Source organism: Gasterosteus aculeatus, chromosome 6 (genome assembly GCF_964276395.1).
Source record: "Gasterosteus aculeatus chromosome 6, fGasAcu3.hap1.1, whole genome shotgun sequence".
NCBI classification, from domain to species: domain Eukaryota; kingdom Metazoa; phylum Chordata; class Actinopteri; order Perciformes; family Gasterosteidae; genus Gasterosteus; species Gasterosteus aculeatus.
The window spans coordinates 14,186,796-14,201,964 of NC_135693.1; the positions used below are offsets into that span (position 1 = coordinate 14,186,796).

At 44.4% G+C, this 15,169-nt stretch overlaps 1 protein-coding gene across 1 annotated transcript; it reads right to left on the reverse strand.

Annotated features, from left to right (window-relative positions):
* Positions 1-13,764: 13,764 nt before the first annotated feature.
* On the reverse strand, positions 13,765-14,978 carry gnrh3 (gonadotropin-releasing hormone 3). The gene is made up of 4 exons (XM_040178909.2): positions 14,916-14,978; positions 14,576-14,718; positions 14,305-14,385; positions 13,765-13,977 (listed from the first exon to the last, which is right to left on the reverse strand). Exons 2-4 carry the CDS (start codon positions 14,711-14,713, stop codon positions 13,924-13,926), a joined length of 273 nt encoding a protein of 90 aa, XP_040034843.1. The 5' UTR covers positions 14,714-14,718; positions 14,916-14,978; the 3' UTR covers positions 13,765-13,923.
* Positions 14,979-15,169: the final 191 nt, after the last annotated feature.

Below are 15,169 nucleotides of genomic sequence, written 5' to 3' on the forward strand. Positions count from 1 at the left end.
TCTTTGGCACTACAGAGCAGCGTCAGTATGGTAATGTGTTGTGCTGCCTGGAAAGCTGTCAAAAAGCTCCCACCTTGGATGAGAGACCACGGTAATTCAACTGGGCTCCTGTCTTCTGTGTGTTCAGGTCTCCTCATTATTCCGCTTTGCAGGGTAATGGCGTCTTGCGCTGTTTTATCTGTCAGCTCACAGCAAACTATAGTTTTTTAGCCCTGTATATTAGATGCTAACATCAAAGGCAGCTGTCTTGACACAGGAGAGAAAGCAAAAAAAAAAAAAATGTTGCGTAAAAAAACTGGAAACACTCCCGGTAGGCGAAAATTGAATCTCTTTACGTCTGGGGTGATGTGTGTATTGAGAATAGATTTGCTGGTTGGCGTCTATGTTTTTGTTCTCGAGTAAACAGCAAGGCTTGTTTGGGTGTAACTGTCAGGTATATGCGTGTGCCCCGTGTGAAAACGGGTTTGTTCGCAAAGTGGGAGTTAGAAAAAAAAAAAAAAAAAAAACGCAACACAAATTCACTCTAGCTGTCTGATCAATGGGGATTTAAGTTAGCAGTGACAACTGCATAGCAGATGTCAAGAGACATAGACCCCTCACATAACATAGCAATGCCAGTCGCGTATTCTAACGGCAGATTTTGTGACTTGTCTCTTTTTACCCAGTTGAAAACCTCTGAGAAGCAATTTGTTCATGCACCAGTTAGAATATCTGAGCACACATTGTTGTTTGGAGTTTTATTCAAGTTATAAAAACTAAAGTCTAGCACCCCCCCCCCCCCCCACCGCCCCCACCTGCACTCAAATCTATTTGGGCATTTGCTCCCATGGATATTGGCAGATTTGTATACAGCATGTGTGCGTGTTTACTGCAAGTGTGTATATGGAGAGGTAAGATCACTGTTTATACGAGTTGATGAATGTGTGTAGGGATGTGTGTGTGTGTGTGTGTGTTGGGGGGGGGGGTTCTTCAGAAGACGCGGGTAGAGCAAATTAAAACTCACCGCAGGAAATGAGCGCCCTTGGCACTCCTCTTCCCAAGCAGCTGCACACACCCCAACCATCATCTGCCATTTTGACACATCCACGGGGCGTAGCAGGCAGCGACAAGGGGGGAGCGAGGGGTGCCAACGCGACACCCACGGCTGCGAGCATCGCCGGGCCGCAGCCTCCAGCCAAACAGGTGTGTGACATCATGCCGCTGGTTCCTCTTCAGGGGCCCAGGGAGCAGGCTGGGGGACTAGAGCAGAGAGGGGGGTGGAGGAGGAAACAAAGGGAGGTAAGGTCTCTACCTGACAAGCTCATTGATAACGTTTGGGACACGAGCCCCGAAGTCGATGGCAAATTGCCTCTAATGTCTCCCGGAGATCACGGGCCAAAGTCAGGTGCTGGGCGCTAAATGGGCTCATTAGTTATGAATTTTTTTTGGGGGAGTTTTACTCACACACAAACACAGACACGCACGCGCACATCATGTCAGAGACGGTTTGAGCCAGAGGGCTTTTTGCAAACTTAGGACGTCATCATAACTTAAGACAGGGTTAAAGTTGAGCGTGAGTGTTTTCCTCTTCGCTTGTGCAGCACATACAAAACAGGGCATCTTTGCTTTTGATTTCAACTATTTCAACAACTGAGACGTGCTAAGTTATCCGGGGAATACACAAGTCAAATCTAAATGATCTGAAATCAGTCTCACGCAGACAACTCACCCGGTGCAGCTTTTTTGTTTCAACAACTCTGAAACCAGAACGCAACTTAACAGAGGGACAACAAATGAAACCAGCACGTTCATATTCTGAATTCTTGGCACGTCTCCCACATGCACCCCTCTTCACACTTCAGTCGAATCCCCCAGCGACAGATCCTGTAACAGAGGAGAGGGAGGCTGTGAGTAGCCTGGGGGGTTCCTAAAGGCACCCGTCTGGGACCTGCTTCATAATCAGCGGACAGAGAGGAGAGTGGTGGTACGGCTTCCCAGAGCCACTCTCTCCCCCCGGCTGCCCGAACTCTGGTTAGCACCCCAGGGCTACCTGTTAAGGTGTTCCCTCCGGTCCGGTCTCTCTTCCTGGGCAAGAAAAGCTCACATGCAGTCTCCCGTCTTCAGACATTGCAGTGATCGAGATCAGGGTCCTGATTGGCAGAACAGAACAAGCAGTGTGTTTGCAGATTTTTTTGTGTGCAGATTTGTACACAAATTGATGTTGATGTACACGTTCTTATGCATGTGGTGGCGCATTATGCATGTGTGAGCAGGAGCACATCTGTTTAAACATGCACATGTTGGTATGCACGTACAAATGCTGTGCATGATTTCTTGTGTTACCAAGAGGAGGTACTGTCGTTGTTAGTTGTCAAGGAGACATTGTTAGGGAGCTGGGATTATTCACCAACATGGACATAACTGGATGCCAAGTAACAGCGTGGACAATATGAATCTCTCTGCAGACCTCTTTGGCCCTTATCAACAATAACGCTTGTTAATAATGTGCAATGTCTCTAATTAGTCTGTGGTGAAATTAACGGCTGCACCCTAATCAGAAATTATCTTGATAATAAAACATTTCAAAAGACAGCAGTTCAAGGACACTTTGTTGAAATGTGGCTACTTGTGTGTGTTGTTGGATTTTCCAGCTTTTTTAGAAAAATACATGATGACATGTTGTCCAGGATCTGTTTCATCTGAGTTATTATTGTAGTTAGATATATCTAACACCGGCTCTGTTTCCTTTTCCATAGTCAGGAGCAATATTCCCTTGACTGCGCCTCGGGGTATATCTCCTCCTTGCCGCTGTTCTACAGCACACCTCGACATCGCCGCTGCTGTTGTAGATGCCGTAGCGGTAAGCAACCAAGGAGGCAGGTCTGGGGCTGCAGCCGTGGACCTTCTAATTCAGGCCTCGGCCAAGGGATCCGTGAGACATAGTCGATTTTAACAAACACCCATGGCCATTTCCAAATCTGCCGTGTGTGCTCAGCCGTCCATGGTTCTCCAAGATATCTGGAGGAGGGGGAGGGCGGGTGGGCTTCGGGGAGGTGGGGTGTACAAGGCGGAGAGAGCCAGGACTGTGCCGTCTCTCCAGTTTGGTTTGGTCCGAGCACAGAGCCAGCTGGCCTCATTAGGACTTGATGGGAGGCGGGCTGGCATGAGACGTGCACATGCATGCACACATCAACAAATGTAGTGTGAAGCGTGGCCTGATGCCCGTGAAAGACCCACACGGAAGTTTCTTTTTTTTCTTCCTTTTTCTTATTGAGTGCACTGTGGCTTATGGGCAGAGGGAGTGTATGATGGGGGAAAACATGATCATTAGTTTATGTCTCAGTTTAAGGTGCTGTCTTTACCTGGCTCACCTGAGCTACCTCAGTGCGCTTGAGTGCTTGTGTGAGGGAAGAGCGGACCATGAACAGGGGCAATGAGGGTTGGGGTCGGATGGAGTGGACCGGGTACAAAAGGGACGGGAGAATATGATTCATGGTAGGGCGGGTTCAACGCGAGAGACGGCCGCTGACCTACAGTCTGAGGGTCATTGGACCGGAACCAAGGCCTTGTTCCGACAGAGCGAGTGTAGCGTGAGCTGTGACGGATGGCGCCGGTCTGTTTGAGAGCCCCTGAGCAGGTGTGTGTCTCGCTCACATCTGCAGGCAAGCACAGTGAACCGAGACCAAATGGCAGACGCAAGGGGCCCATCGGGTACCTGTGCACTGAGACACACTAATGATTATGGATGCAGGCCTATTAACGGTCACATCTGTAAGGGAGAACAACAACCAGCGCACTGGGAGTGAGTCAGCAGTTTTAACTCCCCACTGGAACATAGACATGCTGGTGTCAACGTTGGGATAAAAACTCCAGTCAAAACGCTGCGTTTCCCTCAGTCCATGTCCAGCCGCGGCACTCCGCTCCGCTCAAGCTCCGTTGGACGTGATGCGGCGCTGCGTCCTCCTTCAGCGAAGACTTGAGGAAGTTTACTCGTTGAACTTGAAAAGTGACACACGCTGGCTGTGGATTTTAGCACAGAAACTGAAGGACGTTTTGAGGAGAATGAAAAAATAAATTAAAAAAAACTGCTGTTGCAGCTCAACGCTAAATCATCTAATGAATTCATCAACTTAAAAACAGCGTTAAATATTCATTCTAAGAGTATATGTAATAAATTAAATATTACTCATTGACTTATTATTTAAAAATGCATAATATGATTTGCATAGTTTTATCCTGATAGGAAATAATAATGGGTGGTTGTCTTGTAGCGTCTTTCATGACGGATGAAGCTTGCGTCTTTTTGTTCCCTCATCATCCCTCTCTCCTACTTGCTTCTCATTAAAGTTTTAACAGAGGCTGTTTTAATTGTCAATCCTTTGACAGGTTGATAAAAGCAACTTGACAATTAAGTTCATTGGCTCTGCTATGCATATTAATTAGGTCTTATTTGGGTTTCTATTGTTATTGGAAGGAGCACTCATGGTGTAGCAAAATGTCATCCATTAACTTCCCTCCTCTCAGAACTTAATGTAATTAAGCTTGCTATTGTATGACTACGAGAGGACACTCGAGATAGAGGAGAACTTTTAGCATTCATTGTATAAATGAGTAATGCCGTTCCTGTGACACTGCAACAACGCTATTTCTCCAAAATCAGCCTTTCACAACTGTATTATCTGTAACAAGTGCTGCCTTCTCTTGTTCGGTTAACAGACAAAAGAAGCTGGCTTTCATGTCATTTTGTGTATACACAAGCGCATGTACCTGTGTGTATCTGTTTATGTGCGTGTGTGTGGGTTTGTTTATGTATGTGAGAAGCAGGGATGAAGCAACAGAGAGAGAGAGGGCATGTCAGAGGGGAGAATGAAGCAGGACATAAAAGGTGCAGAGAGGTTCGGCGTTGGGAGGGAGGGGAAATGAAAACGAAAGGAGTGGTGAGGTTGGAGGTTGGGTGGGGGTGTTTCTAGCAGATTACCCAGTGCACCTTACTCAACTCTGCAGGCCCACACACTCACATCAAAGTGGTACCCCCTATCTGCCCGAGGCTCAGTCGGCCCCTGTCCACCCCCCATGTCACTCCATACATCCTCCCGTTCATGTTGAATAATTGACAGTTCTGTTTTACATGCTCAGCATTTGCCAGGACATGGAAGTGTGACTCCAAACAGGGCGAGACTCTGAGAGGTGCCGTGCTTTGGGTGGACTCCATTATACTGCATTATACTATCAAGCATAATCCGTGGAGGAATTGTGTGTTGAAACGGCGAGGTGGTTGCGGCAATAAAGATGCGTTTTTTTGCTGCGGTTTTATCGAAACGTAATCGTCCACATCGCTTAAAGAGTTTCCTTTCCCACGTGTGAGTTGACGGCAGGTTTCATTTCCTTTGCCGGGTTTACGAAGGGAGCAACAACTCCCTTCGTTACCATGAGTCTGTTTGGGTTGCTTCTTTGAAGATACTACGTGCTGTCTGGTGGGCACTTACATTCTGAATCTGCTGAACTCGTTGGATGTCACTCAAGACCAACAGAATGGTCGCGCATAGCAAAGGACAACGACAGCCTTGGGTACGCGAAGGGGCTAAAAGTGTTTGTGCCAGGGCGATCTCTGAAGTCAAATAAGCCATTATCAGTCTGTCAAGCCAGGTCTCATTTGAGGTCTCTTAATAACAGTTAGGCAGTTTGGTGAAGTCTCTATCAATGCCCCGCTAATAGCTTTTCACAACGACTGTCAAGAAATTAGAAAGAACTGAAGTGATAAAGTAAGGTTGCAACAGGGTACCGAGTTCCTCCCGTTATTATACCCTGTGGTACATGCGCCGCATAAAGCAAATATGTAAATACCCCCGGTGTTGTGTCTTGGCCTCACGTGGGTCTCCGTGGCGATTGAGTCTTTACCGTAGTCGTGCAGTAGCCTATTCAGCATAGTCCTTAAAGCAAGAGAATAAAAGGCCTTGCTGTTCATTTGATAGTTTACCTTGACCCCTGAAGTGTGTCGCACGCACCCCGAGGGCTTGGGCTGGCAAAACCTTTCTCAGCTCCCCCTGGGAATGATAATCTCAACGTGGGCGTTTACTATGGACACCAGACACAACACCATTAGCCACAGCTCCGCTGCTGCTCATTAGGACCCCGCGATCGATACAGGCGGCCACAGAAATCGCCAGAGCTGCGGAACCAGCTATCACTCTTCAGAGTTATTATCGTAAACAGTGCTGGCCAAGATTTAGGGCGGTACCCCACTTTCGTTGGTTGGGAGGGTAATAACTGGACGACTGACTTCTAAGGACATTGTATTGTGTCACTTGAAACTTTGTGCTGTGTGGAGGCAATGCCTTGCTATACAATTAGAAGGCGGTCAGGAAGCATTACTGTGCACGCCGCTCTGTTCTCCTGGGTTTGGTATTACGACACGGTCGCAGCGGAAAAACACTGACACAGAGAAAGTTCACTCGTTACTGCAGAGTTATTTGAGTGCCGGTGTCTCCCTTATTGAGTGTCAAAAACAAATGAGCGGGTTAAAGTTACAGCTACATCATTTGCTGAGTTCGCAAAGCAACCCCCGCACTCAACGAGAAATGTGTCATGAAAAAATAAATAAAAATAAAAATAGACCTCTGTGGTGTTAAAAAGGGAGCAAACTAAATGCCGAATGACCCCAGTGTTTTTTAAAAGGTTTCCGCACACGGCGGGGCGAGATCATTTCATTATGTTCCAATTCTTTCCCTCCAAATCATGAGGTGTGGAGACATAAGTCACAGGAAACAGTAGATGAAAAGACGAAAAAGGGATAGTCCATTGGTTTGTGGCAGAGGAGAGAATAATATTGAGGCAAAATTGTGAAAATAAGAAAAAGGGGAGATGTATTGATTTTTGGTGGACCCGGGAAAAGAAAAGAGAGGGAATAAAGAAGTGCTCTTTGGCCGATGTGTCCAAATGATGTCTCAGGGGAGGTTCTTAATGGTGGGGGGAGGGGTGGAGGGGGGTTAAGGGGGTGAGGTGGGGGTGACGGGGGCAGGTGCCTACCCTGACTAAGGCATGGAACTGCCCTTAGGCTAGGGCTAATGGTATTGGCTGAGCTTACTTTAAGCAGCTCTTTCCTAATGGCCAACTATGAGTGTGCCACAGGATAGACAGGTATTGATTGGTTCAAATGCTCTTGAGTTGACAAGAACTGAAAGTCCCTCAAGCATATACAATCTCGCAGCAAATTATGTCACACGGAAAGGTGATTAAAAACAGAAGCTTGGGGCTGGCGCACTCATTAAAAGTGTATATAATATTTCTCTTGTTGTCCTTGTATCGCACGCTCCTCTTTGTGTTTACTCCTTTTTCTGCCAAAGTCTTTGTCTCTCTGGTGTTTTTTTTTTGTTTTTTTTTCAGTTTCCCTGATTGAGAAACATCTGTTTATACATTGTGAAATTCTTCACTCTTCAAACCTCATTTTCCAGAATAAGGGAACCGGCGTATTGGACCTCTATTGCGTCAGTCACAGCAGTGCATATGCTGTGGTCATGCACTTCATAATTGGTGCAGAGTTGTCAATTGAAAAGTCAAATGGTCTGACATTTAAAAAAAATGAATTCAGATTTAATGGCTGTGTTCACCTTAAAAAGAAGGTGCAGCACACGGCTATAGCTCGGAGAACAATGCCATATATTTGCTTTGTTGTCATGCCCCCCTTTCTCATACACACATACAAAAAATGCTGTGTACAAGATTTTCTCTTATTCACATGGGGCGCTTTCTAGACTGCTTGAGGCATCTGCTTTGATTGCATAATTCCCAAGAGACGAACAATACAAAACAAAAATACTGACTGAATTCAGACTTATAATATACCGAACAAATAACACACCAGCTCCACTCTTCAAAACCATAGTTCTCTAAAGAAAAGGAATTGGAGAGTAAATTCAAAGTTGAAAGCTTAGCTCTTTTGCAGTGAAAGCAGGGATGAGGGTGAAAGATGAAACAAACTTTTCTCCTGGCTGAAAATGTGCAACATTACAAAAACAAATAGGCAACAGCGTACGTATTGACGTGCACTTTAACATAAGTGCGACATATAAGAGATGCTATAATTTTTAAGCCATTTTTAAGCCATAAATGGTGTAGATCTTTCAGGAACGACTGGTGAGGAAATGTTTTATTATGCAGGGGAAATACAACAGGTCCCCCACGTCATCTGCTGCTTTACCAAGTGTAGCATGACAGTTTCAAGCAAAGTTAACAGTGTTGAACAAATGAAAGTTAAATGAAATGACGGGTCCTTTTTCCCCAGGAAAAGAGCAACAAAAAAAAAAAAGGCAGAGAAAGATTTTCTGCATCCAAATGATACCGCTGCACTCAAAGCTCGCAGTTTTCTTCTCTTTCGATTAAATGCTCTTTCTCTGGCTGTTTGTGCTTTACGGCGGAGTGTGCTACATCGCTACTTTCTTCTCTACAGGGGCCCCTGGGCTCCCCAAGCAATAGGAGTAAATTAGAGTGCACCTGTTCCAGCTCCAAGATAAGCCATCTCCAGAGGATTTCCTCTGAGTAAAATGAAGTGAGTGAAGAATAAACAGAATATCACAGCATTACTCCGCCAAGGTGAAGTTGCTGCTGCTCTGGGGACACGGTTCGTTTTGCACAACACCCAGCAAAATATCCTCTATAAACCTCTGTGTGTGAGACTGTAGGAATGGTCTCTGCTCACAGCGGAGAGAATACAGGCTGCACTTTTGTGTTCCGGCCGAGGCGGTGAGGCTGCTTCCAGACTGTAGCTACTCACAACCTTGACTTGAAATGCTTTTGTTTGTGGTCTGGTTTTTTTTTTTTGTTTTTTTTTGTGGTTTTGTTTCCAGCATGTTTTGACTCTGTGTCAACACATCTGCGATAGTCAAACATCAAAACACATACTTCCCCTTTTTTCCATTCCTGTACCACTGCCAAATAATTCTGAAAGTATCTAATTAAATCAAGGAAAAAAAATTGCCGGTACATTTCTCCTTTCTTCCCATCAGCATAGCCACAGGAGTAACTCCTTGTATGTTTCTTAGCAAAATAAAAGATGTAACCCCAGTGTGATGCCCGTAGACCGCTGACCGTCTAGATGTCTAGAATGCAAAATTCACTCAGTTGGTTTACACATAAAAGGCAGAGATAATTAGAGGAAAAAATGTAATTCATCGTACGTTTGATAATCAGTCTGATTTGGTCTCCTATCTGCACCAGAGCATTCAACTAACCCCCCTACTATTAGCACCCCACTCTCCCTCACACCAGTAGTCTGTTTTGCCCTCCCTTTGTTCCCATACAAAACATTATCATTATTGTAGCTAATTGCATGGTTCGCCTTGAAGTTGGGCTGGAGACTCGTGATCTGAGGTTGAAACGTGGACAGCGATCCAGTCTTCTCCACAGCTTGCTTTACACTACTAATTGCCGTTACCACAGGATAAGGCATGCTCCTCGCTGTGGCCAGCCGGACGAGGCTGGAACAGGCACGGGGCGGGTTGGTTGGAGGGGGGGGGGGGTGGGGCGGGGGCACTATCACACAAGGGTGGTAAGACGTGGGAGGGAGAGCCAAAGGGTGGCATAACTGAAGTGCGATGGGTAGGCCAGATTGGGGAGGGAAAGGATGGCGGTCGGGGGTAAGCGGGGGGGATGGAACCAGTGTTAGATGTGGGTCGGCGGGAGTGGAGTACCCTAAAGATTACAGTTGGTTAGTGCGACCCCTCCCCGACAGGATCTGAGCCTTTGCTCCCAGCAGAGGTGGACCGTGGCATTCGGGAAACCCGGCTATTAGTGAGGCTAATAAAGTTTTGAACCTTCCGGTAGTCCAGAGATACCGTCCTGCCACACGTCCAAAAGCTGGATCTTACTTATTATTATCGTCCCACGTGGCAGCAGGGAGACATTACATTGTTGCTGGAAAGACTCGTGGTGCAAAGGCATCAATGGACGACCGTTTTAATTTCACAAACCGTAGGGTGATTGTGTTTTCATGAGCACATCTTTTCTATTATCTTTGTTTATTAAAGAAGTGTAATGTGAGCGATGAGTTCATCTAACTCTGAAAATCTGAGATTTGTGCGCGCTCTGATAGTTTCTTAATTCATATGGGAGCGTTAGTTTTACACCACAGTATCAACTTCCAACTTCAAAATGAGTCAGAGCTCCCCGATGGGGTTTGGGAAAAGGAAATGGAATCACAGACATAACTAGTGACAAAGCCTCCATCACCTCATAGAAGATCTCACTCCATCTGTGAGAACTTTGGGTCTACCCTAGAAAAATAATAAATATCCTTCTCTCACGGCTGACGCTCATTTTGTTCAAAAGGTGGTTTCAAGACCAAACAAAGGAAATGGTGTCATTAATGATATATATATATATATATATATATATATAACTAGGGCCTCTTAGAACCGTTTCCTACAAATGCACGGATAAGGGGTTGATCTCTTTCCTAACAAAGGATCTCTAAAATATGAAGTGAAAAGCTACCCAAGATGAAGCTGGTGGAGAAACAAGCGAGGAAGAGCCTATTTCCTCAACACAAACAGATTTCCTGGCCTTTAGCAGTCTCTTACTGGGATACTTTGAGACATATCCATCAAAACACAGCTGTATTCATTCATATTTCATACCTCCTCCTTCTCCCAGTGCTTTAACGCTGTTCTTTGATCAAAGGAGAGAAGTCGGATCACAACAGGAAGGTTCCCTGTCAGTCTAGAAGGAGAAGGAAGGCCAATCCACTACTGTACTGTGCGTTCTGCCGTATATATGTTTGCTGTACTTCAACTTCAGTCACAAAATGAAAAGAAGAAAAAAGAAAGAAGAAAACTCACAAACGCAAAACTAAAGAACACGAGAGAAATGTACGGCTCTCCACCGATGAAGTGCTTTTATGTGAATTTCCACGCGTTGTAATGAGCTCGGTTTCAGGCCACGTAGAGCTCGGCTGCAAAATTGTACAAAATACTTTTTTTTACTGCAAACACAAACTCCATCAGTCAGCGTGCAGGAAAATTAACAATTTACCTATAGAGCTACATGTGATTGATTGAAGTCTTTGTTCATTTTAGAGGAATAACAGTTTCTGCAAAGTTAAGTGATGGAATTGCTGAGGGGCCGACAGCCAGGAGCCGATGCAAAACACGCAGCTCAAGAGTGTCACCATGTGGAGACGCGTGGACACGACAAAGCAGCGGGACGGCAGACGCTCGGCTCGGTGAGAGCAGCCGTAGCTCCGTTTCTTCCCGTGACCAGTTCTTCCGATTTTATTTTATTTTTTTACATAATTCTATTAAATTATTTTTCATGTCGACTGCTTTAGATTAGGCCTTTTTGCGTCCCCTCTCCACCTCGACGCCACCTTGTCAATTCCAAGACGTAGCCCTTCCAAAGAGCTTTTTTTTTTTCCTAGTAAGGCTCCGGTAGAAAAAGTGTTTGAAGACCTCCCTGACATTTAGACTGTCTCTGAAGATGACTTTGCCTTCTACTGTAGCCTCCGGGAACATAGCAAGACCCGCACTAAACTTCAGTTGATATGCAGGGGCCAGATTCCTCCAGGGGAAATTATCATTCGGTTAATAATAAGAACCACAACAAGCACCTGGAAAAGGACTTTATTATACACTCGGCTTCAATAAAAGTTTCTCACGACCCGTCGGAAACACACACACACACACACATGGTGCAGGGAGCATAGTTGTGATGAAATAAAAACTGTATTATGCTTATGATAGAAAGCTTATCTGCACATCTGCTCGGGTGCGCTTGAATGGCAGGTGTGTTAATGGCGTGCTGTAGCCTTGGACGGAGGTGCTCTGAGACCTCCTTTTCCTGAAGCCATTATCCAAATATGTTGTGTTTTTCAAACAAAATGAATGGCACAAAAATCAAAGTATCAAAAAATGTATTGCCCTTCATAATGGAATTCCCTCTGAGCAAGGACATGTAACAATGGGCCATTCTCAGCTTCCTGTGCTTTCCCTCTCTATATGCCAATGGACGTGACCTCCGCGGCGTTAACAATGGGGCATCCAGCAGCATAAGCACTTGGCTTCACGCCACAGTCACTACGCGCAGTGCGGTTGCTTTCATCTTTGTTGTTATATTTAAGGATGACATCCTAGCCTGTCGGCCTCCGCTATTGTCTCCACCGTGATTATTTTCTACCGTTGTTTAGCCCCAGTTGTGGCTCTTTGATGAAAAGGTCGCCACTCAATTGGAAAACAGTCATTAAAATGCAGTGGGTACTATTCACCGGCGTTCATGGGGGAGCCAACTCAACTGAGCTGGTTAATCAAAAGTTAATTATATAATTTTCATGCAGATGAGGGAAACATTCAAATGAATCCCAACTCTACAATCATTACAGAAAATAAATAAATAAATAATTCTAAAATGCTATAAAATGTTCAGGGACCAGGAGGCTGTAAACAATATGAAGTTTAATTTGAGGTAAACAAAGTGAATATCCACCAGGGGGTCCGGGAAGGAGAAAGTGAGGTTAAATCAAATTTGGAAACATAGATACCAGCAGGTTTTGTTGTCCCGATGTACGTGCAATTAGGCAGAACCTTGATGAGGACACTGGGACGCAGAAAGTTGGCTTTCACAGCAAATGCTTGGGGATTCTTTGAAGTGAATTCATGGGATTTTAGGCTTTATGTGTCAACATGAATTATTCTCACACAGGTATACCAAATTGAATTAAAACCATATTTTAGGAAATATTGTAAAAGCATAATTAACCTTTATTGGTATGCTGCAAAGTGATTGAATACTCCATAACGATAAGGATAAATCAATTCAAGTAAGTCTCATAGTTTCTCTCAGGACAACATTTTATTCTGTAACTTCGTCAAAGAAGGCGAAGTAGAATGTAGCCCTTTAAAAAACGTATCTTAGTCTTTCCTCAACCAAGGAAATGATTGTATTATGCAAATTGCGGCCATGAATATTAAACCAACGATGTGAAGTATCACAATTGAACACAAAGTGCAACGGAATGTGGTTTAATTCCTTTTTAATTCTATGTGCTTTTATAGTGTTCACCTTTTCCCAGTTGTGCCGAAAGGGTTTGGGTTCATTGGCGTGCATTACGACCCCGATCGAACAATGCGGGGCCTCCACGGTGTCAGCACAGTTCATGAATCCTCGCCCCTCATGCACCAGGCGATTAGTATGGCGCTCTGTCTGTGGGGCTTTGCCAGAAAATGAGTTCTCTTTAAAACATATGCCCCCTGCTGATTCTTTTCCTTTCCTGATATGAAATTCCAATTTTTATAATGAACACCAATTTCCTGTTCGGATGAGAGGGGGTGGAAAAGTTTTACCCTCGCTCTCTTTTGGCAGGCGGCAGTTATCCTAAATTTGCGGAAAGCTGTTGAGGACATCACGAGCAGGAAATATTTTGTGTCTGTTAGTTTGGGGGGGGGGGGGGTAATCAACATTCTGGTACGAACACAAAAGTCAGCTGCTTTAATTTTCCACATCACATATGCACACGACCGGTGTGGCAGAAAATAGAATTAGCAAAACTGTAACAAATTCAATTAAGTCATTGATTTCTAATAAATTGGGCTAATCACCAGCTGTTGTCATGCTAAGATTGTTGTGTCACAAGTTTGTCATGCTTGTCGGTCGTGGCTCCTTTACAAAGGCAATTTTTTTTCAATTTAACGGCTTTAAGAATGCATTTTATATTCAATTAGTTTCCTAATGACCACATCTACGGAGGGAGATTACCAACTGATTATCCGACTGAAAAAAAACAACATTTGATAACCATCAGATTTCAAAAACTTTATTACAATTTCAAATGGGTTTAAATGTTACAGACGTCCATGTAATTGATCGCTCCCGTGAAGTCAGCGTCCTGCATTCTGGAGATCCATCGCAGGCGTTGATGTAGATGAAGATGAAGATGCTGTCCCTTCTTTTGTGGCATCTTCAATTATTTTGGAACTTTCTCTTTCGCTCAGAATGACTGTAATCATCATTCATCTGAAGACATAGAAATTAAATCTCAGTGAACAGTTTGATCTGCTGCTTGAGTATTTGGTACAACGAATGTATCCTTCTTCATTCACACATACGGCACCAAACCGAACCGTTTTGAGCCAATTAGCATTTTCACCCAACATTCAAAAAGATTCAATTGAGCATTCACACATCTTATCAGGCAAAGAGGGAAAAATAAAACCGTCATTGAGCGGTTTGTATATTGTCATTGCTGCTAGGGAACACAATGGTACACAGTGGTGTAGTGTTCATTAATATTGTACAATTGAAGTAGACATTGGTGATAAATTATGTATAATAAGCACTTACTGCATTGTATGGTTTAAGTCTCTCTTGGGTCTGGGCACTCGCCTCTTCTGGAAGAGACTCAACTCCTCCCGTGCCCATCATCTAAGTACAATAAAGTATAGTTTTTAGTCGATGAAAACCAACAGAATATTGTTGAAACACTGTGGGGAAAAAAGTCAGGCTTAAAGAATTTTATATAAGTATTTCCTTTTTAGATTAGATTATTTCCTCCAAAAGAACGCACATGCTGAAACTGTGGACTCCACATATGAATAAAAATAAAATCGCTCACCCTGATGGTAGCCTCCAGCTCTCCCACACTTCTCTTCCCACCTGGTAGCCACCCATAGGACCAGTGCTGGGACAGAGTGACCTGGACCACCAACGCCAACATCAACACCTGCACCATCGCTCTGCTGCTCGCTTCCATTAGAGCTGCAGAGGAAGCCAAAAAAGTGAAAAACAATAAAATAATGATTTCCCAGCTTATTTGCTGACAGCTCCATGCCTCGCAGACCGGGGGGGGGGGGGGGGGGGGTGTTATAAAGCATCGCAAATAGCATTTAAGACAGTAATACATGAGAAGCGGTTCTAATTGAATGAACATTGAGCAAACTTTGTTGAGGACTCACCTCAGTATTTTTCCTTGTTTGCATGTGGTGCATTCGCCAGAGGGGGATTTTTATAGGTGTTAGAAGACTGCTGTAAGGATTATAATCCCCTCTCTGCAGGTGTGACACATTTACTGACTAATGGAACACAAAATACTACTAATGGAGCCGGCTAAGTGCTCGGATACGCTGTCATCACCATGAGGGTTCAAGCAACATGAAATATACATCATCTTATATATCAACAATATTATGTTTGTATTGAAGACATCTGT